This window comes from Hippocampus guttulatus, chromosome 9 (genome assembly GCF_054856545.1).
Source record: "Hippocampus guttulatus isolate MCC_2025c chromosome 9, RoL_Hgut_1.0, whole genome shotgun sequence".
Taxonomy (NCBI): domain Eukaryota; kingdom Metazoa; phylum Chordata; class Actinopteri; order Syngnathiformes; family Syngnathidae; genus Hippocampus; species Hippocampus guttulatus.
The window spans coordinates 19743812-19765474 of NC_141269.1; the positions used below are offsets into that span (position 1 = coordinate 19743812).

Genomic DNA, 21663 nt, shown 5'->3' on the forward strand with positions numbered 1-21663 from the left:
ATGGTGTTGGAGTTGCTTCGCAAAACGGACAAAACTGGGTGAAGTTGTACCATCATGGAAAATCGATTGACCGATTGATCAAGAATTTGACAGATTGACACCATGGAGACTCACATGCTAAGTAATTCAAGGCTGTCTGAAATTGTAGACGGCCTGTTCCCTCAACAACTGTTATCTGGACTTTCCCTTGGATGGAAAAATCACATGGACGCGACTATCCCTCTCTCCTCCTCTCCATAAGTCCTCCCTGAGCCTGTGACTGATCAGGTCTTGGCCTTGCAGCTGCAATGTCAAAGTCTTCGCTGGATTCCTATTCACTCAGCTCACTCCCCTGTCACAACTGGAGAGACTTGAGTGCACCTACTGTGTGCAGCTCATTTCACAGATTGTGACACTCCTCCCATCTTGTTCAATCCAGGTTAAGTCTTGAGAATTGTTGTCCTGTGTTTTTAAATGTATGCTATATGTGCGGAGTGCCCCCCCCCTCTGGCTCAAACCATCCTCCTATTTAAGGAGAATGGTTGGAGTCAATCATTGTTTTTACCCTCCTCTTTCCAACGGTTTACCTTTCATATCTCATATATCGGAGAGCTTAACCGCGACCCGCCAGGCTTCTCGTTCTGTCTCCCCCATGTTGATTATTGGTGTCTTGTTTCTTTTCCTATGGGTTGTAACTGGGAAGTAAATTATGTGTGCGTTTCTTGCATACTTGGCCAATAAATCTGATTCTGATGACATCATAGAACATGTTTCCATGTTGCTCATGTAGGTTGGTACATAACTTGTTAGACTTTGAAGCTAATGGCAGACATGCCATTAATGTAAAAATGTAAAAAAAAAAAAGGAAAAATGGACATACAGTTGTTTTCACAGGATAGTGACGTAATATGAGTTGCCCTTTTTTAAATTAGATCCTGAACTACAGTAAATCAAGTGTTCCATTATTGTAAGAATAATTGCATATAATTTATCACTCTCTGCTTTTAGATATATAATCAACTTACTACTGCAACCCTGCAAGGATTTCACTTGAGTCCATAGCAATGGGAAAAGTACACAGTGTGAAAATCAAAGTAGTTTATCATGCTTTTTTCCGGTCGTAGCCTTGAAGTGAAAATAAAAAAAGAAAGAAAAAACTGATGATAACAGCCACAGGACAGCGTGCCCGTGACGCGTCCACAGCTGCTCCTCCAATTTTACTTGGGAATACATTTTGTATGTTACCCCTTTAGTAGTTCATGTAACAGGACACTCTCTCAGACAATAAAAAGAGAGGAGACGAGCACAGTGTTTTCAGAGCTGCCCCGAGACTGAAACTGCACACAGACTGTCACTCTAAGCACACTCTCCTCGCAAGAAAAGACAACTCTGTTTGACTCCTAGTCTCTCATGATTGCCTGATTGCCTTTGGACCTGACAATTACATTGTAATTTTCTGAGATGTACCTGTATGCATGATGAACTGGTAGAAAGTACTTGCTACATTTGTTAGGAGGAACATACTTTCTGTACTGCGGCTTTTGTACCTACCAGATTTTTTATCAGTAATGGTCGGGCGTTGTAGAGTCACAGTCAGGTAGGAGCCACAAAGTATGTCATCATTGAGATCAGACATCAGGAGCACTGGAGGTTCTGGGTCAGAATCCCAGGGTCCTTCTTGCTCTTCTTCTTCTTCTAGGTCCATGCCCTCATCATCTGGGTCAAACTCATGTTTTTCACTGTCCTCATCTTCCTCCTCATCAGTCCTGGACCTCCTCCTACACTGATGAGGATGCTGATCCTGGTCTTCATGTCCGCTGTCATCATCTTCCTCTTCATCACCATCATCAGATTCCTCAGTAGATGCACCTCTTTGCTGCATCCTTGAACCACCCCTTAATCTCATCCCTCTCCTCCTACCAGCCTTGAACTTGAAGATGGAAGTACCAGGAGTCACAGGGCCTTCCCTGCTTCCTCTGTGGGTTGACCCGCCTTTGAACAATCCTCTCCTGTTGGTACGCAATCCTCTCCGGGAAGAGTGGCATCCTCCTGGCTGCATCCTTGACTTTTTTCTGTGTGTGGCTGCAGACAACAAATAGGATAAAATGGTTTCTTGGTTTTCTTTTGAATTTGGAAAAGTGAAAACAATATAACATCATCGAACAACTCCAATCTGAATTTTGCAAAACATATGCAAATCAGGTGATAACTACCCGTATTTCACATGAATTATAGAATGCAATTAGACCATTAGCAATTGTATCTTTTAATAAAACAAATCTCACTGGAATGGGCAAATTAATAGTTGTGTGCTCGCTACATTTTATCATCCGCGACTAGGTATCAGTGTGCCTTGGGAAATTGTCCAGTTCCAATATTATTGGTCCCGAGAAAATTTTGAGTTTTAAGACAAACAAATAATACCAGTGAAAACAGTCAAGACAGAGTTTATTTCCTGGATATCAGCGCTCTTTTAATTTAACCCGAAAACAGGGTGATTGAAAATTAACTCTCTATTTTCAAATACTTATAATTTATTCCTATTACTGTAATATATACAGTATATACTGTATGTTTTTGGGTGTATGCTTCATGATGTGAGGGAATTGCCATACTTTCCGGACTACAAAGTGCAATTGATCAAAAGCCGCAACAGCCAAATTTAGGCATCATATGTACATAAATATGTACATGTTGGCCGCTTTACTTTATTAGACGCGGGCCTCCATATTATGACATAGGGTATTTGCAAAAAAAGAGGCACACATGAATTAAAATAAAAATAATCATTTTCTTAAACACCGGTAAAAGCTTTTTTTTCAAACAATGCAGAACGTAGCTAATTACACATCCTCTCAGAAACTTTCTCAGTCTCACTTGTTGTCGAACAAGGCACATTCCCAGACGTTTCACAGGGCTTTGAAGATGGTGGAAAGTGCGCCAATATGTGTGGCAATGCTCCTGCTGCTTCGGCTTTATTTTTTATTCGCAGTGCTTGGTGCCATCCTAACTGAGTCTCTACTGGTTTACGATCACTAATCGTTGGATTTTCAACAGTACGTCGGAGGTTTGGCTGTTTCAGCAGGGTGGTGGTGAGAAGACGTTTGCCTCTTTCTGGCAGACATACAGGCTGACCACTTCCACATTCACATGTGCCCTTCATGGCAGTGCCGCTGAGGGAAACGCAGTAGTCAGCTGGTGAAGCTAAAACAGGAACTGAAACATGCTTCAACCTCTGCTCGTTCTCGAATGCACGGAATTACTCCGTTGTGAGTGATGTGAAGTGTCTGAAGCAGCGCAACGCTCAGCAAATCGATCGCCAATGTGACATGCCACAATAATAATGAAATGTAGAATTGTTTCTCGATTTAAAAGTGACAATGATGAGAATGTCGTTATTTTTCCTCTGAGTGTTCCCTATTGGTTTCAAGATACAAAATAAATATGAATGTAAATAAATGTGTGCAAGAAATGTACAATTTCAGTCCATGTTTTTCATCAGTATGGATCTTTTTCTGTCTGGAAATTGTAATGAATATTCACAATGCTTTGCACTGATGTTTTCTTTTTGTAACTAACATTCAAGCCTCTAAATTCCATTAGAGGAGTTAAAGACAGCAGAAAATGTTCCCTGCCGTTTTGTCACACAAGGCTTAAGTAGCAGGCGAGCTACCGAGCGACAGCAAGTTCGGCGGGAGATAGCACCAGCTAACGAGCTGCCGAGCGACGGCGAACAACGAGGGAGAGCACCAGCTGGCGAGCTACCGGGCGACGGCGAGTCGGCGAGGGAGAGCACCAGCTGGCGAGCCACCGAACGACGACGAACGGCGAGAGAGAGCACGAACCAACTCGCTCAACGGTGGAAGCCAAACGACTTACTGCTCGCCAAACTACCTCCTCCACTGTTCTCACCAACTACTACAACGGCACTCTCGCCTCCTGTCTCAATCAATTCGCCCCCATCAAAACCAAATCTGTCTCCTTCACTCGCTCAGCCCCCTGGTACACCCCAGAACTCCGCAAACTTAAAACCCGAAAACGCCAGCTAGAAAGGCTCTATAAAAAATCCGGTTTAACTGTTCATCTCCTCGCCTACACCGATCACCTTCAGTTATACAAGACCGCACTGAACTCCAGCCGTTCCACCTACTGCTCCAACCTTATCCACATCGACTCCAACAACCAAATGGCTCTCTTCTCCACCGTCAACAAACTCCTCAAACCCAGCTACAATATTTCAACCTCTTTCACCGTTGACAAATGCAATTCATTCCTATCCCACTTTCAATCCAAAATCGACATCCTCTACAGTTCACTCACCACCTTACCTGTCCCCCCTCCCTTCCTACCAGCATCCATCACTCCAACTACTTCACCTCTCTCTGAATTCACACCTGTCTCCATAGCCGAACTCACCAACATCATTTCAACAATGAATTCCTCCACCTGCACACTGGATCCCATCCCATCTTCCTTCGTCAAGCACTGCTTTCCCACCATCTCCCACCTCGTCATGAACATTGTCAACTCCTCCCTCAACTTTGCCTATGTCCCCTCCTCACTCAAACTGGCTGCCGTAACCCCCATCATCAAAAAACCCGGACTCAACCCTGACATCATGAGCAACTTTCGACCCATCTCCAACCTCCCCTTTCTGTCCAAAGTGATAGAACGTGCCGTCGCATCTCAAATTAAAACCTACCGTATTTTCACGACTATAAGGCGCCATTAAAAGTCTAAAATTTTCTCCAAAATGGACAGGACGCCTTATGATGCGGAGCGTCTTGTCTATGCGCTGAGTTCCAAAACCTGACTGACAGCCGACACGCTGTTTATATAGAGAAAAGGCGGAAGTGACTGTGGACAGGCATGCGGCAAAGAAGTCGGCCAATCAGTGAAGGGTGGGCGTGTATATATATATATATATATACACATATGGAGAGCGAGAGAGAGAAAAGGCAGATGTGAGTGAGGACAGGCATGCGGGGAAGAAGTCCGCCAATCAGTGAAGGGTGGGCGTGTAAGTGGACGCTAAAGGTACGCCCCAAGCAGGTACCAACACCTGTATAGAGTGTGGCTATGTGCATTGTTGCAAAACAACTTCGGTTTTGGTTTCTAAGAACCCCCGAAAATAAATTCTACAAAGAGACACGCCTACGAAGCTCAGTTCAAACTTCAAGCCATCGGTTATGCTTTTGGCATGCGTGCCCATCTCACAGCAGCGGTGAAAAACCAAGTCAAGCAAATGAACTCTGAGCTTGCCGTTATTCCCGGAGGCTTGACTAAAGAACTCCAACCGCTGGACATCGGCATCAACCGGGCGTTCAAAGTAAAGTTGCGAACGGCATGGGAACAATGAATGATCGATGGCAAACACAACTTTACAAAGAGTGAGAGGCAGCGCCGGGCGAGTTACGCCACAATTTGCGAATGGATTGTGGCTGCTTGGACGAACGTGTCTGCTTGCACTGTTGTTCGAGTTTTTGGCAAAGCCGGCATCATTTCTGTGGAGCCACATGGCAATGAGAGTGACTGACAACGAGAGGGAACACGGCGATTTTGATGGATTACCGGTACTTGCACAATTGTTCAATTCTGATACAGAGGATGAGGACTTTGATGGATTTCTGGGTGATTGATCGAAAAACGTGAGTACATTGTACGATGGCTAAATAAAATACAACGGAACTCAGTTTTCCGTTGCCTTTTTAAAAACGTGTTTTTAGCTTGTATCTGTATGTCTTGGCATGCTACTGTATGCTACAAGCTAACGTGTTTTTAGCGTGCGCGCAGGCATGCCGTATGTTTAAGCTGACATATGTTTTACCACTTTAAAATTGCGCCCAATAATACAGTGCGTTTTGTCTATGTGTAAAATACAGAAATAGCACCCATTAATGAGACTGCGCCCAACCATACGGTGCGTCGAATGGTCGTGAAAATACGGTACCTAAACAACAACCAACTTTTTGAACAATTTCAATCTGGATTCCGCACACAACACAGCACTGAAACAGCCCTCCTTAAAATCACCGATTACCTCCTCCTCGCCTCTGACTCCGGCCTACTCTCCATCCTCATCCTTCTTGACCTTACAGCTGCCTTCGACATCATCAACCATTCCATCCTACTCTCTCGCCTACAATCCCTAAACATCACCGACAAAGTCCTTACCTGGCTTCACTCATATCTCACAGACAGGAAACAATTCATACACATAAACAACTGCTCTTCCTACACTGCCCCACTGTCCCAAGGTGTCCCCCAGGGTTCTGTGCTTGGTCCTCTTCTCTTCATTCTCTACCTTTTACCCCTCGGCCAAATCATTCGTCATCATGGTCTTCCACTGCTACGCTGATGATGTCCAATTGTACATATCCACCAAATCATTTACCCCAACAACCCACTCCACCCTGTCTAACTGTCTTTCAGATGTCAAATCCTGGTTGCAAACAAACTTTCTCACTCTTAACTGTACTAAATCTCAACTCCTTATAATCGGTCCTCGGTCCCTCACCCAAACAACCTCCAACTTTACCCTCACTATTGACAACTTCACCCTGTCCCCCTCCTCTCACTGTCGCAACCTCGGTGTCCTTTTTGATAATAATCTCTCTTTCGACCAACACATCACCCAAATTTCTTCCACCTCAAAAACATTTCTCATCTCCGCCCATCACTTTCTTTCAACACTGCTCAAACCCTCATCCACGCCTTCATCACCTCCCGCCTTGACTACTGCAATAGCATTCTCTACGGTACAACCTCCAAACTCCTCACTAAACTAAAGTACATCCAGAATGCCACCGCCCGCCTACTCACCCACACCCGCACTCGTGATCACATCACCCCGTCCTTAAAAACCTCCACTGGCTCCCCGTTCCCCAGCGTATTCAATTTAAACTGCTCCTACTCACCTATAAAGCCCTTCACAATCAGGCCCCCCCCTATCTTTCCGACCTTCTTTACCAATACACTCCTTCCCGCAATCTCCGCTCCTCAAACACAAACCTCCTTGCCATCCCCGTGACCAAGCTCAAAACCTGGGGGGACCGAGCCTTCTCTGTCGCCGCCCCCACCCTCTGGAACGCTCTACCACAACACATCCGCAACTGTACCGACCTCCAATCCTTCAAATCATCCCTTAAAACTCACCTGTTCCGCAATGCTTTTAATACCTTTTAATCTCTTTTACCCATTTTGCTTTTTGTTCATCTAAATGTGCTTTTGTAAATTATGTATGCTTGTTTTAAGTGCACATTTTTATCCTGTGTTTTAACCCCTTGTAAAGTGTCTTTGAGTGTGATGAAAAACGCTTTCAAATAAAATGTATTATTATTATTATTATTATTATTAAAGCCTTTTAAACAATGCCAGCAAGCTTTAAGGCGTACATTTAGGAATACACCTATGTACCGTCACATAAAACCGCTTGTTGGTACCTTCTATTTTTTTCATTTCGATTCTCAAGCATTTGCAGGAGAGATCTGCAAGTGTCTTAATGGCAGCTGCTTTGTGATGTCCTTTCTGTGCGAAACGCACTAAGAGGACTACAACTCCCAGACAACAGTTCGACCTTCTCTTCTTCTGGCTAATGCCCGTGCAGTAAGTCAAAATAAATAATAATAATAATAATAATAATAATAATAATTGAAACCCCAAGGAGGCGGCCCGGTAGTCCAGTGGTTAGCACGTCGGCTTCACAGTGCAGAGGTACCGGGTTCGATTCCAGCTCCGGCCTCCCTGTGTGGAGTTTGCATGTTCTCCCCGGGCCTGCGTGGGTTTTCTCCGGGTGCTCCGGTTTCCTCCCACATTCCAAAAAACGTGCATGTCAGGCTGATTGGACGCTCTAAATTGTCCCTAGGTGTGAGTGTGGGCGTGGATGGTTGTTCGTCTCTGTGTGCACTGCGATTGGCTGGCAACTGATTCAGGGTGTCCCCCGCCTACTGCCCGGAGATGGCTGGGATAGGCTCCAGCACCCCCCGCGACCCTTGTGAGGATCAAGCGGTTCGGAAAATGGATGGATGGATGGAAACCCCAAGGACGTGTGTATTCAATTAATTCCCCAAAAGAAAAAAATGTACATGACATTACAGTCAGTGATTTGGTGTCACATATTTAAGTGGCATCACCTGACAATTTCGGAACCTAATTTAGGTAACACTTCAATTTTATTTTTGGTACTTTCATGTGTTATAAAATATATTTTTGTCGCTTGTAAGATGCATGCTAATTCTAAAAACACTAACAACAAAGAAATAGGCTTCCTAACAACACACCTTGTAACCTGATAAGATGATAAGCTGTCCACTGTAGTAACCGCTGTCGCTGAAAGGGTTAATTTCTTGTCCTGCCTATATGCGGTTGACAACCTAAGGTGATACATCTACTGAAGCATCCAGACTTCACTTGGTGATGGTAGATGAGAAGAGCACAAACCTTCATCCTCGTCATCATCACTGGAGTCATTTCCATCACGACAGTGTCTCTGCTGCCGGAAAATCTTAGCCATGCGGGCATCCAGCAGAGAGGAACATTTCCGCTGCTGGGAATGCATGAATAGAAGGAAAAATGAATGATATAATGACTTAAAACAGGTGAAGCACAAAATTACAGATGGTAAAAGAGATATACCACCAAAGATGTTTCTAAATGTTCTGCTTTTGTGATATTAATAAAGTATGACAAGATGACTACTTTCAGACATGTTCCACCTTTGATTTTATGACCAAAAAACAATTGATCGAACATTTAATAACGACCTGGTTTCATATTGACATCCTTAAAAGAATACTAGTACTGCAACATTTAGGTATTTATTTTTAAATATATTTTTGAGATGGATACTTGTTTTTTGTCAAGCCAAAAGATGAAATTCCTCATCAACACACGTTGAGCATAGGCTTGAATTTAAAAAAAAAAAAAGTTTTTTAAACCACATTACGTGTAAATGGATCTGTTTTGCATTGGCAGTTCTGTACCAGATAACCACTTATAAAAGAATGTACTCTTTAGAAGCCACTTGTAATGAAAATTTAGAATTGTAGTGTCTCCAATCAAATAAAGAATCAACAATAGACTTGCATAAATAATGTAGAAAATAAAGCAAGAATAAGGACATAAATGCTTTACAGATGTGGATGGAGAAATTAGCAGTCTCAAAACATACCCATATGATGAGAAAACGACAGCAAGGAAAATAAATGACTTTCTACTTAAATAATATAACAACAATCATTAAAATATATATATAAACTGAAAACATTGAGGCTAATTGCATTGTGTCACAGAAGATAATGTAGCTGGAGGGAGAGAAAGAGAAAGCAAAAATGTCAAATTTTCTTAAACTGCTGAATTTTGGTGCCGACTTTTGTTGACATCAACAGGACAAATATGATGGAATTGTGTTCTGTGTTTGTTAGTGTCCATACGGTGTGCCAGAGCATCCTGTAATAGGCCACCTCTTATTTATCATTTATGTCAATGTCTTAGGCCTAAATATGTCCGATGCAAATTTTCACTTCTTTGCCAATGGCAATGTTACTAACTGCTACGAATCAGCTATTTTATCAAGCTGTGGAATCTTTGCAGAAAGTGTTTCGAGTTGTCCAGCACTCAATAATTCACTTGAAACGTGTTCTCAGTCCTTGTAAAACAAAGCTCATGTTTTGAAACCGTAAATATTTGCCTCACACGACTCCCACAGTGTCCACTCACGGGGGGCAATGAAACAAAGGTGGTCAAGATCTAAACTTTGATGACTTCATTGTTGTTTTTGAATAAAGTCAAACCTCGGTTTTCGACCATAATGCTTTCCAGAGGCTATTTGAAAACCGAATTGTTCGAAAACCGAAAACCATGTTTCCCTTTAAAATTTTAATCTGTTCCAAGTCGAGAAAACATCTTTTTTAAAAGCATTTATTTCAACTATTTTACACCATAAACTGTATACACGTGTAATAAGAGAGCAGGTAACAACAAACATTATTATTTTTACCAATTTTAACAAACATTTAACATAAAATCAATCTCTCTCTCTCTCTCTCTCTCTCTCATATCATGACAATTGTAAATTGCATTCTTCTACACCATGAATTTATAAACCCTAAAGTAATGGCTGTAACTATGGACGCTCTGTCTACAATCCTACACAGCGGTACGAGGTAACATCCCTCAATCCATTTTCTGAACCGCTTTATCCACACAAGTCCAGTCTCGTCCACATTAAAAGTTTGCTGGGGAAGACATTCCTCGGCCTTGACGAGATTTTCAAACTCAATTTTAAACTTTTCGGCAGCTTCCTTGTCTGAACTGGCTGCCTCCCCATGACGAATCACCTCTTTTCCTCAACTTTTCGAACCATCCTCTGCTTGCTTTAAAATCACATCTCCAGGAGCAATGCTAGGATCCTTTTTTTATTTATTTTTTATCGAATCTCCATACAATTGCCTTGTTTTGCCACAAATCATGTCTTGGCTAAGACTGTCTGTCCCTTGTTAGCTGTTTCTCATTTATGAAAATAAGCAAACGTTTCTCCACTTGCTCTAATATTGGTGGACTTTGTTCACTCAACACACGAGATCCTTTAGCCACATCACTGACTATGATGGTCTTTCTTTTTTAGGATGCTGATGATTTCGGCATGCCGAACTCCTGAGCCAAAACAGACGTGTACACCTGATCAAATCTTTCTTAAATTCAATAGTTTTGCGCACTATTTTCCTCTTTTTACTGCAGCTTTATGACTTCCACTTGCTTTCTTTGGTGCCATGCAGAAATAACAGTCCAATTTGCGTCGATCTCAAAAAACACGTATGCTTTTAAAAAAATCTTTATTGAACACGTCTGCTCACAATGGATGCACAATGGACACTCTTTTTTTAAAAATCTTTGAACACGTCTGCTCACAATGGACGCTCTTTCTTTAAAAAAAAAAAAATCTTTATTGAACACGTCTGCTCACAACGGAGGCGTCACTTCTTCATCAACCTGAGGAAGCGTCACTTCCTCGTGTAAGGAAGTCGAGAGAAGTCGAGTGGCGAATTCAAGTGCGCTCAGTTTGGTCGAGAACCGAATTTCGGTCGTAATCCGAGGCATGAATAATTCGAAGTTTTTGGTCGAGAACAGAGACGTTCGAAAACTGAGGTTTGACTGTACTTATAAATACTTGGATGTCTTCATTGACAACTCACTCATTCTCAAACCACATACACAAAATCTTGTGAAGAAGTTAAGAGTAAAACAGTTCATTTTGGTTTTGTTTTAAAACAAGCTAAATTTTCCTTTTATTGTTAAGTGTCTTGTTGGTTATTATTATTATTATTTCAATCAGTGTTGAATAATACTGTAAAGTACAAAGTACAACTTGTAAATATGTAGAATTCAAGCCTCTTGCATGTTCATTCGGCTACATCCACACCTTTGATGTCTTACATCTTTGCACACAATCAAGCCATGAGTCAGTATTTCCCATATCTCTGTCATATTTATCTTGTTATTGTTATCAATTTGCACAGGTCTTGGGTCTTACTGGGACCTTGGCATCGTATTTTGTGCGATACCATGTAGAAATTTGTGTTCTTAAGAGAGTCCTTGGGTCTTTGTATCATTGAATTTTGAGGCAAGTAGAATTCATTAAAATCCTAAAAAATCTAATTTAAATATAACTTGAAAGGACAACAATAAAATTTGTAAGAAAAAAGTGGCTGTTCCTGCAGTGCAAGTATTGGCCCCTTAGGGGCAGTGTGGTGCCATGCCTGCGGGGAGGACATATTTACAATGAGAAGAAGAAAGTTGCCACTGAACTAAAAAATCTAACCTGTTTTTCACAGATTGGGAAGAATTTGTGTCTGAGTAAAAACGACTTACATATATCATCTGTGTAAGCATGAGCATTGAGTTGAATTAAATGTGGCTATATACTGTATATATATACAGTATATATACCGTATACTGTATATACAGGTATATATATATTTTTTTAAATCCTCGTCTCACCCCTCGGGTGTACCTTGGATGTTCATCAGTGCAGGTGAGGACTGTTTACTACATTGAACATAATGGTTGTTCAATGTCGGAGTCAATTGACATAAACTTGGACTTGTGCTCAAGAACTTTGGTCATCAGACCAGAGACGTATCCTTCTCGATACCAGCTTAAGCAACTTTCATCCCCTTTTAAGTTCACGTTAATATGGAATAGGGAAACGCGAAGTTTTAATCCTTTGAATGGAGAGCCGGTCAGGAGCTATTTTAGTCCCTGCGGTAAGCAAAAGTTGACAGTGTGAATGGTTGTTGCTTGTCTATTTGTGCCCTGTGATTTTGTACCAGGGAATACCCCGCCTACTGCCCGAAGACAGATGGGATAGGATCCAGCATGCCCATAGCCCTCGTGCGGATGAGCAGGATAATGGATGGATAATCGGGGGATAAAATAAGAATGGAATGTACATGAAAAGTGAACTACATATGCTTTATAACTTGCATCCTTCGCTTCATATTACACACTCAATCATGTGTTTATCAGTGGTGTACCTCCGAGTCAGTGATCCCTTGAACGCATTTCGGACATTCCCAGCAGCTTGGAAGGTCTTTGTTGATAATTCCTTCACCCCGAATCTGCAGTGAAAGAAAGGAAGTTGTTATACCTGACTAGTCAGTGAAATGTCATTCACTTTATTTTCCTGAGAATTTTAACCAATTTAATATAAACTTGTTTGGTAATCAAAGATCATCCTTATCTCTATATATCTTAACTGAATATGGAATGGATCCAATAATTCCTACCTGAGAAGAAGATTAGTGAAAAACACCTTTAATTTCCTGTCACCACTTGGTGGTGGAGTGACAAATAATACAATGTGATGTAAGTTGTCTGTCCGCTGGGCGGAACATTCTTTCACACAGTAGTTCTCATCAGTTTTGTATTTCATGGCATCCAACTTTGACACCTACACCAAACCCACACCCGATGATGAAGTCACAAATGGGCTTAATGGGGAAAAAAATGAAGGTCAAGGGAGTTATGCTTGACCGAGAACAATCGATGCAAGTTTCGACATGAGAAGTTATCTGACAAAGGAGCAAGGCTCCATGGAGTGTGACGCCAGAGAAAGCACTTGAAATGATGATTAAAGAAAAACGACCTCATGTCGATGGCTACGAAAATAGAGAGGCAGGTGTCGCAACTTGAGATCTACAAAAAAATTCCATTGCAGCCATATGCTAAGATGTATAGGAAGTGAGCTATGATTTTTTTTCTTGAAAGCCGAGTTTTGGCCCATGTTTGCAACATTTAACTCTTTCATTCCACAAGATGTACTTGTACGTTTTTTTTAAATTAGGCCCTGCCTACCATGGACGTAGTTGTACGTCTTAAGTCTTTTTTTTTTTTTGGCGTCATAGAGAGGAGGATCTGATGCAATCTGTGAATGAGAATAAGCCATTAGCATTGTAAATCATGAAAAAAGCGACCAGTAGGTGGCAGTGGTGCTTCACATGCTTGAATGCATGCTTTTACAAAAAACTCTCTCCGTTTTTTTGCCCAGGGATCGCCATTTTCATGAAATTTAGCCATTTCGTAATGCCGATTGCTGAAGAGTGGAAAAAGATAGAAACCATTTTTTCTGCTGAAAGAAGAGAGTTCAAACTTTATTTTGGTAGGCTCCATGTTTATGTCCCATTAGAACCAAATATTCTGTGGGCCTTGCAAGATCAGTCAAAATCCAGTAAAACGCTGGGATTGAGGGGGTTGCTCCAGTGACAATGGCTGGGACTGAATGAGTTAACATTGTCATACTTTTGCACGGTTGTCTTTAGAGGGTTTTCACCGATTGACTGCAGACTTGGGGTGTGCCATCTCACGACACTAAACTCATAACGTTACAAAAACTAAAATATAGTTTAGATAGATAATTGAAGAAATGTTTATTTTTATTTTTTTTACAGCAGACACTGTAGAGTGCTGTTGCAGCACAGGTGGACAAGGCTGCTTCAAAACAATCGGTGTGTCTCTCAAACAAAAGTGGCCCCACCACACAACCTATGAGTTCATCATTCTCCAATGCAAGTTGAAATGAACGAATGCTTGCAACGTGATAAAAGTCATAATCTTATTGGAATTCTTAACTTAAAGTATGTTTCCTGTAAAAGAAAGAGAGTCCATTGAATTTACAGAACACATGCATGTCATGGCGCGTGGTCAGGATGGTACCACCCTCTGCCTCAATTTGAGCCAGGAAAAACCCTATTCATGGTCGTGGTAGTGCCACATACTGGCTGAAAGAAATGTATATTTGAATATTTCATGATTCCCCCCCCCCCCCCCCCCCTTGGGAGTTGACTGAGATTCACATCATATTTGCTCAAACGAGTGTTTAGGCCTTCATGATGAAACACAAAGTTTGTGATTTTTCACAAACGCTCATGAAACTGATCATACATGAATTCATGAGCTTTATCACATGTTGCTTTAAATAAAGCCATTTGACCACGAAAATGTCAGTGACACTTAAATAACATTTTATATGAAATAATTGTTAAAAAATATGTATATATTGTACCGTGAGGCAAGAAGGGTGGACTATCTGTGCACAATTTGAACATTCCATCAGAGTAAAGAAGTGATCTCCAGTTTCATCTTGGTTAGGTTCCTTGCATATTTCACAAACAGCAGACAGTGGAAGTCCTGGCTGGAAAAGGGAAAAAAAAATATCCACATCACTAAATGAAATACACCATGTTCGACCATGTTCTATTTTCCAAAACTATGGCTTTGAACAGAGACAGACCATTTCTGATTTGTAGCAAAGGAGGCCGATATCCGTTTTTGGCACCAATTTTTGCAGTAAAGGGGAAACTATTGGGATCACCATTTTTTTTTAAAAAGGCATACTCCAACACTTCTTTAAGTACATATTTATAAAGCAACTTTTAGGATTTGCAACATGTTGAAGGTTTTTTCTTTTTATCTTACAATAGATCTTTCTTTTAAAATTCAAACAAAAAGTATAGGGAGCCCTCAGGTTCATCAGCATATTTGAAAACGTGAACAAACAAATAGCTCCCCTCAAGTTTTCAACAGTAAATAAAGTTTTCCAAAATGTTCTAACAGAGATGTTGAAACTTTCACTTATCTTTGTTTTAAATACATACAACAACAAAAAGTGCAGAGTTTCCAAGCATAGTAGCATTGCTTTTTAACTTTACAGAAAAAAAAAAAACTTCCCTGAGGTTAACCAAATTTGAAATTCTTGGTGATCGGATTAAAAAAACGGAGATGTTGAAACGGACTTATTTTTGTTTCAAATATAAACACCTCATGGTTTCTCATTTTTTAGTTTTTCCTTGCCCTCCTGGGGGTTGAGCTCAGGGGATGTCAATAATATTTGTCAACTGTGGGCATTTGAAGCCATTTGACACTTTTTATGATTAAGGGCTAAATAAAAAGTGTGACTTGACTTGAAATAAAAATGTACCCCACCTCCCTGCAAACCCCAAATTTTCTGGTTGAATCAAATTTTACCCCTTCAATGAAAAGAAAAAGCAAATGAAGGCAATAATATTTACTACAAAAACAAAAAGCATTGAAGAAAGTGGCGCTTGAAATACAACTTTTAATTCATTTAATCAAATCTTTGAACTACTTATCGTCAAAAGGTTTGCAGGCACACTGGAGCCTATCCCAGTCGTCATTGGGCGAGAGGCGGGGTAGATGGTTGCCAGCCACTTACAGAGCAAAAACAGACAACCACTTACCCTCACATTCTTGAATGACATGACATTTAACTTGGTTCATAAGGTTCAATATGATGTTGGTACACCCATTAAAGCTGGAACAGCTTCTACTCTTTCAGTCAGGCTTCGTGACAAATATTTGATCATGTTTGTGAGTTTTTAAATAGATTTTCAAGAGGCGTACACTGGCTCAGCAACATGTTTCAGAATATTCACCACCGATAATTACGTGACTGCATTCCACCAACCTCCTTTATTTTCAGAATTACAGCGATGTGAAATATTTATAATATACTGTATGTTACCTAGTGTGAGTTTTTCCATTCTGTGCGACTTGCTTTTGTTTCACCAGTTTTTAAAATATACTTAGCTAATGGGATTTTGAAATTTTATTTTATAAGTGGGAGGAAAAAAATGGATGTGACTCTCTCCACACAATATACCATTTGATAATGCAATGAATTGTTTCTATCCAAACTATTTCCTAAAGGCGGTTTTGTAAGAAACACATTGAGATTACCCAACATCCTGAAACGTACCATGTTAGATCCAGTGCTTCTACTGCAGTTTCTATGTCTAGTTATTTCTGTTGACCTTATGACAACAAATTAGAAAAACGTAATTTAACGCTAACATTAACATGTACCATTCACAAATTAATGACAGGAGGAATACAAACGTGGGTTGGGTTGGTGGGTTGGTGATTTTGCAGAGTGTATAATACACTATTTAATATTACTATTTAATAATACTTTTCTGAAAAAGATAAGCTTTAATTTATGGACTTCTTCAATAAAATCCAAAATCTAATTTTGTAATGACGCCCCCCCCCCAAAAAAAAAACTTACTGAGAGACACTGGCGCAGCACACAGGTTTGCTTTAGCTTTCCAGGTCCTCCAAACTTCTTCATGTCTCGGCAGAAATTACATTCTCCACATTCAGTTCTCATACATGCCTCGCAGCGCTTACATCTGCACAAAGACAGAATAACATTGAATGCTGAAACAAACTCAATCACTGATTGTCTTTGGAAAATACATTTCCTTAAATGTGCTGTTTTGCTATTTGTGGAGCAATCTGGCAACTTTTTAAAAATAAACTTTCCATTCATAAACTCTTTAAGTATCCGTTTTCGGTGTCTCGCGCTGCCGTGGCTGGCAAAACAAACGTGCGTGGACCTGTGCAGCGTTCTTGTTGTTTTGTTTCTGGTTTATTTATAGAGCAACGTAACATCCGCTGTGACGTGTGCCGCGTTAATCTCGCGCAAAAATTTTTAATCCCGTTAAAATTCATTTAAATGAATGCCAATAAAAACGCGCTAAACTGACAGCTCTAATATATATATATATGTGTGTGTGTGTGTGTGTGTGTGTGTGTGCGTGTGCGTGTGTGTGTGCGTGTGTGTGTGCGTGTGTATCAGAGTCGCCCGTAAATCGCTAGTTGATTACCACAATGGTTGATTCCCTGCAAATCAAAAGGCCTGCAACAGTGTTCACATTAATAATCTATTACCTGACCCTGCGCCTTCTCAACACAGACATGGAAGACGCAGGCTTCTGTGGTCGCGGCACGACAGGAGCGGCAACAAATTTCAGATGAAGGGGTGGTGGTGGTTGAAGAGGCTGATGGTTCAAGGACTGAAGAAAGACGGAAAATTTGAGTGATTAGTTTAAAAAAAAACTAATTTCATGATTTGTTTTATTTGGCTAATATGTTAAATGCAGAAATCACTAATGAAATGTTGCCATGGAGCAACTAACAGTGACAGAGAGCACAAATTGCCGTTTTGGTATGCTACCAGTGAGTAAATACACGTTAATGCCTGGACACTGCTGAGAGGTCCCTTATTGTAATTAAATGAAATTAATATTAGGGACCGAGTAGCAACCACTCTTTTGTTATCAAAAACAAAATGGCATGCATGGCTGACTGAAAGTTTCTTCGTGAACTATATATGTAACCACTGGCAAAAATCATTATACCATGCCGTGATGCCCAGACCAGCCTGATAATACAACGGCTGTTCGGGAAAGTTAACATATTTCCTGAAATTCCCGATGGCCACCCCACCCGTTTCACATTGATAAATGGGTTATCAGAATGACATTACCTATTTTTCCTTGGAAAACTAAATATTTCCACAAGTATTTTAGTAATGCAGTTCTCTGTATTAGTCATCAAAGGTCGCATGGGATTTCAACCTTTGCAAATCAATTCCCACAGCAGTACATCCTAATTCGAACCTGTGGTGACAGGTAACACTTTGAGGTTCATATAAGTTTTCTCATGTGACATAACAAATAACCAGCTATTTATTTACGAGTTAGCTTTATTATAATTCGCTCATCACTACTGAAATATATTATAAATGTCTAGCTATCTTTATTACAACTAGACAGTAAATTATTTATTCATTTCCATTATATTTAGATAGCTAATCACTAGTTAATTTCATTGTAGCTCGCTTGCTAGAAACTAATACTCTTTATTCTAACTAGTAACTACTTAGCTTCAGTAGGCTAAAACTAGCTCATAACTTGTTGGCTGCAGTCGATCTAGCAGGTCAAAGTGTACAACGTATGTTTATAGTTGGCTGATCTGTGAAGTGGGCACTTGGAGGCTGCCTTCCACCAAATGCCATGACTGTCTGTGCCCGTCCTTGTCCCCCGCTTCCTCCAATTGCTGTGTTGCTGCCAGTGGGTTGAGTTTTAAAGACAGAATAAAGATGAGGATCATCCTAATCCATTCAATGCATTGATTAATTTTTCGAGGGATTGATGCATGCCATTGTCATATTGATGAATGAAATGTCGTGACATCCACCACACATTTACACAGAGTTCAGAATCTGCGTGCCAACACCTTGATAATCTTCAACAACATTGTGATACACTCCCTGCAACAATAGTTATGTGGTTACAGCAGGCATTCAGTTTAGTTTACTTTCAGCCACCAAATCGCCAGGTGTGCCAGGCGCATGTTAAACGAGATACCCTCTGTATGCCGAAACTCCCAGCATTGTGCAGAAAGATGAACCAAATTCCCAAACAAGTACATCGAGGCTTGCATCAGCACGAAAATCAGGATATACGAGTTATTACGCTCAGCCACAGCTACACTGCCTATGAATATAGAGCCCAGGATGTTAAAGCAACTTTATTTCTTATTTTGGATTAAGTATAAGGGAATGCTGTAATTCAAGTTCATGCTCCCTATTTCATTCTGCCCTATAGATTGAAAAAGAAAGCATTAGATCCTTTGTCTTCATTCTAGGTTGAATGTGGGGGAAGATGACGGTCTGACCCGACAGACCCAAACATGTTACATGGGTCTGATGGGAATGTCTGGCACAATCCCCTGTTAGAAGGAATTCCAATCTCCAGCAAAAATTTGAGCTTGTCCCAGGGGGCTCAATTGCTACTGTAAGGTGGTCGGTGCCCATTGTGGCGGCAATCTCTGAAACTGTTGGTGGACAACAGCGGTGAGGGTATGCTGTCAAGCTGAAGAAGGAATCCTATCGGGCCTTTTAAGTCTGTAAGACTCCGGAGGCAGCCGATGGGCCCCAGCTGACCAAGTTTAAGGTTGCTGAGACAAAAATTGAGGTATATGAGTTTGATGAAGCCATGGAGAATTACTTACGGCTAGCTGTGAGAAATTCTTTTTCATCATCGGGCATCTCAGGAGGTGGAAGCAGTGTACATTAATGTTACGCACAGTACAGTATGTTTGGGGAGCTACTGATGGAAAAAACGGATTCCAGTGAGGACCAAACCGGTGGTATTTCGGTGAGTGGTTACTTGGCAAATCACTCATGGCAAGACTTCAGGAAGTGATCCGTTCATTCAAGTTCAGCCAAAATTAACAATCGCAAACGACACTATGAGCATTAGTTTAAAATCTGTGGGTGATACCTACCCTCTTTGACCACTTAACAATTGGTTTTCCGGTGTAGGATGTTTTGGGATCATCATTAGCATGCTCCTTTAGGAGTGCCTGCAAGACAGTAAATATTGTTAGAACAAGAACCATTAAAATCATTTTGAGCAGATGCTATCGTGCGGTCAACTTGTGTCTCCAAATTCCAAGCTAACAAGCTGGGGAAAATATGTAGCCTGATTGTCGTGGAGTCAATTCCTTATAAAGGAACAAATTACTTGAAACAAATAATTTGAGTAACTGATCAATACCTGTTTGCACAGCAGTTATTGGGAGTCTGGTCTACTATGCCACCATTATAGGATGTGTTCAGTGCTGCAGTAATCGTGTGCATTTCTAAACCATAAACCACACACACACATGCACACGCACACATCCTTGTATCACTGCAACTTGCGCCTATTTGCCTGTACACCTGTACCTGAAGATACTGCGACAGCTGTGCTGTTCCCTGCTTGCATCTGCGATGGGATTAAAGCTAAATCATTTCATTGTGTTCTGTCCAACACAGAGCATACTCCAGATGAATGACACCCATACTGTCCAACCTAGCCTCTCCAACATTACGGTCCGGGATGTTGTGCTCCAGGAGGCAGACCTATACTTTACAGAGTGGCAGAGGTACAGTGCCGTGACAAAGTATTTGCCCTCCTCCTGATTTCTGTTGTTGCATGTCAATCACACACACAAAGGTTTCAAATCTTCAAACCAATTTTAATATCAATTTATTCAAGCACAAAAAAAAATCCTAACCTTTTTGACAATTTGTGAAAAAGTAAATGCCACCTGAACATAATAATGGGTTGAGCCACGCTTGGCAGCAATAACTGATATCAAGCATTTACAATAATTGGTGATGAGTGTTTCACATCACTCTAGAGGAATTTTGTCCCACTCTTCTTTGCAGAATTGTTTTGACTCTGCCATATTGGAGGTTTTTCCAGCATGAACTGCCCATTTAAGGCGACACCAGAGCCTCTGAATTGGATTTAAATCTGGACTTTGACTTGGCCACTCCAAAACCTTAATTTAGTTTTTTGAGCCATTCAAAGGTGGACTTGCTGATGTGTTTTGGATCATTGGCCTGCTGCATGATCCAAGAGCTCTTGCTTTTGAGGGCATGAACTGATGGCTATACGTTCTTCAGGATTTTCTGGTACACAGCAGGATTCATTGTTCCATCAATCACAGCAAGTTGCCCTGGTCCTGAGGTAGCAAAACAACCCCAGACCATCACACTGCCACCACCATACTTCACTGTTGGCATAATGTTCTTTTTTATCAAATTCTGTTCCATTTCAACGCCAGATGTAATGGGCCACACATCTTCCAAAAAGTTACATTTTTGACTCATCATTCCACAGAATAATTTTCCAAAAGTCTTGATCATCAAGATGTCTTTTGGCAAATGTGAGATGAGCCTTTGTGTTCTGTTCTTTTTGGACAACAAAGTTTTTCGCCTGGGAACTCTCCCATGAATGCCACTTTTTGTGTCTGGTGTCTTTCTTATGGTAGAGTGGTGAACACTGATCCAAACCGAGGTCAGCAAGGTCTGGCTGGAGTTCTTTGGATGTTGTTCTGGGTTCTTTTGCAACCTCCTGGTTGAGTCGTACTCACACTCTTGGAGTAATATTAGCTGGTCGACCACGCCTGGGAGTGTTTGCCACTGTTGCATGTGTTCTCCATTTGTGAATAATGGCTCTGTCAGTGGTTCGCTGGAGCCCCAGAGTCTTGGAAATGGCTTTGGAACCTTTTCCAGACTGATAGATATCTACTGTATAACTTTTTTTCTTCTAATGTCTTCTCAAATTTCTTTGGATGGGGACATGATGCGTTTATTTCTTGAGATCTTGTAGTCTCCTTCACTTTGTCTGACAGATTCTATTCATGTGATTTTTTTGATTCAACAAATGTGGTGCTAAGGGGTTGCCTGTGAAATTGAACTCACCTTTCCCAAAACTGTGGTTAGTCACAGTTATTTTGTGAGTCAACAAGGGGTTGACTCACAAAATT

The 21663-nt window shown here is 40.9% G+C and overlaps 1 protein-coding gene across 3 annotated transcripts in view; it reads right to left on the bottom strand.

Moving 5' to 3' along the window:
- Positions 1–21663, bottom strand: part of kdm2aa (lysine (K)-specific demethylase 2Aa) — a 58555-nt gene that overhangs the window by 16398 nt on the left and 20494 nt on the right. For 2 of the 3 annotated variants that reach the window (XM_086119431.1, XM_086119432.1), the window contains exons 12-18: positions 19630–19707; positions 17227–17351; positions 16562–16685; positions 14540–14668; positions 12513–12596; positions 8419–8524; positions 1531–2061 (exon numbers count right to left, since the gene is read on the bottom strand). In XM_086119431.1, the coding sequence (XP_085975557.1) occupies positions 1531–2061; positions 8419–8524; positions 12513–12596; positions 14540–14668; positions 16562–16685; positions 17227–17351; positions 19630–19707 (1177 nt within the window). The remainder of the gene's footprint in view (positions 1–1530; positions 2062–8418; positions 8525–12512; positions 12597–14539; positions 14669–16561; positions 16686–17226; positions 17352–19629; positions 19708–21663) is intronic. The other variant, XM_086119433.1, reaches the window with a different exon arrangement.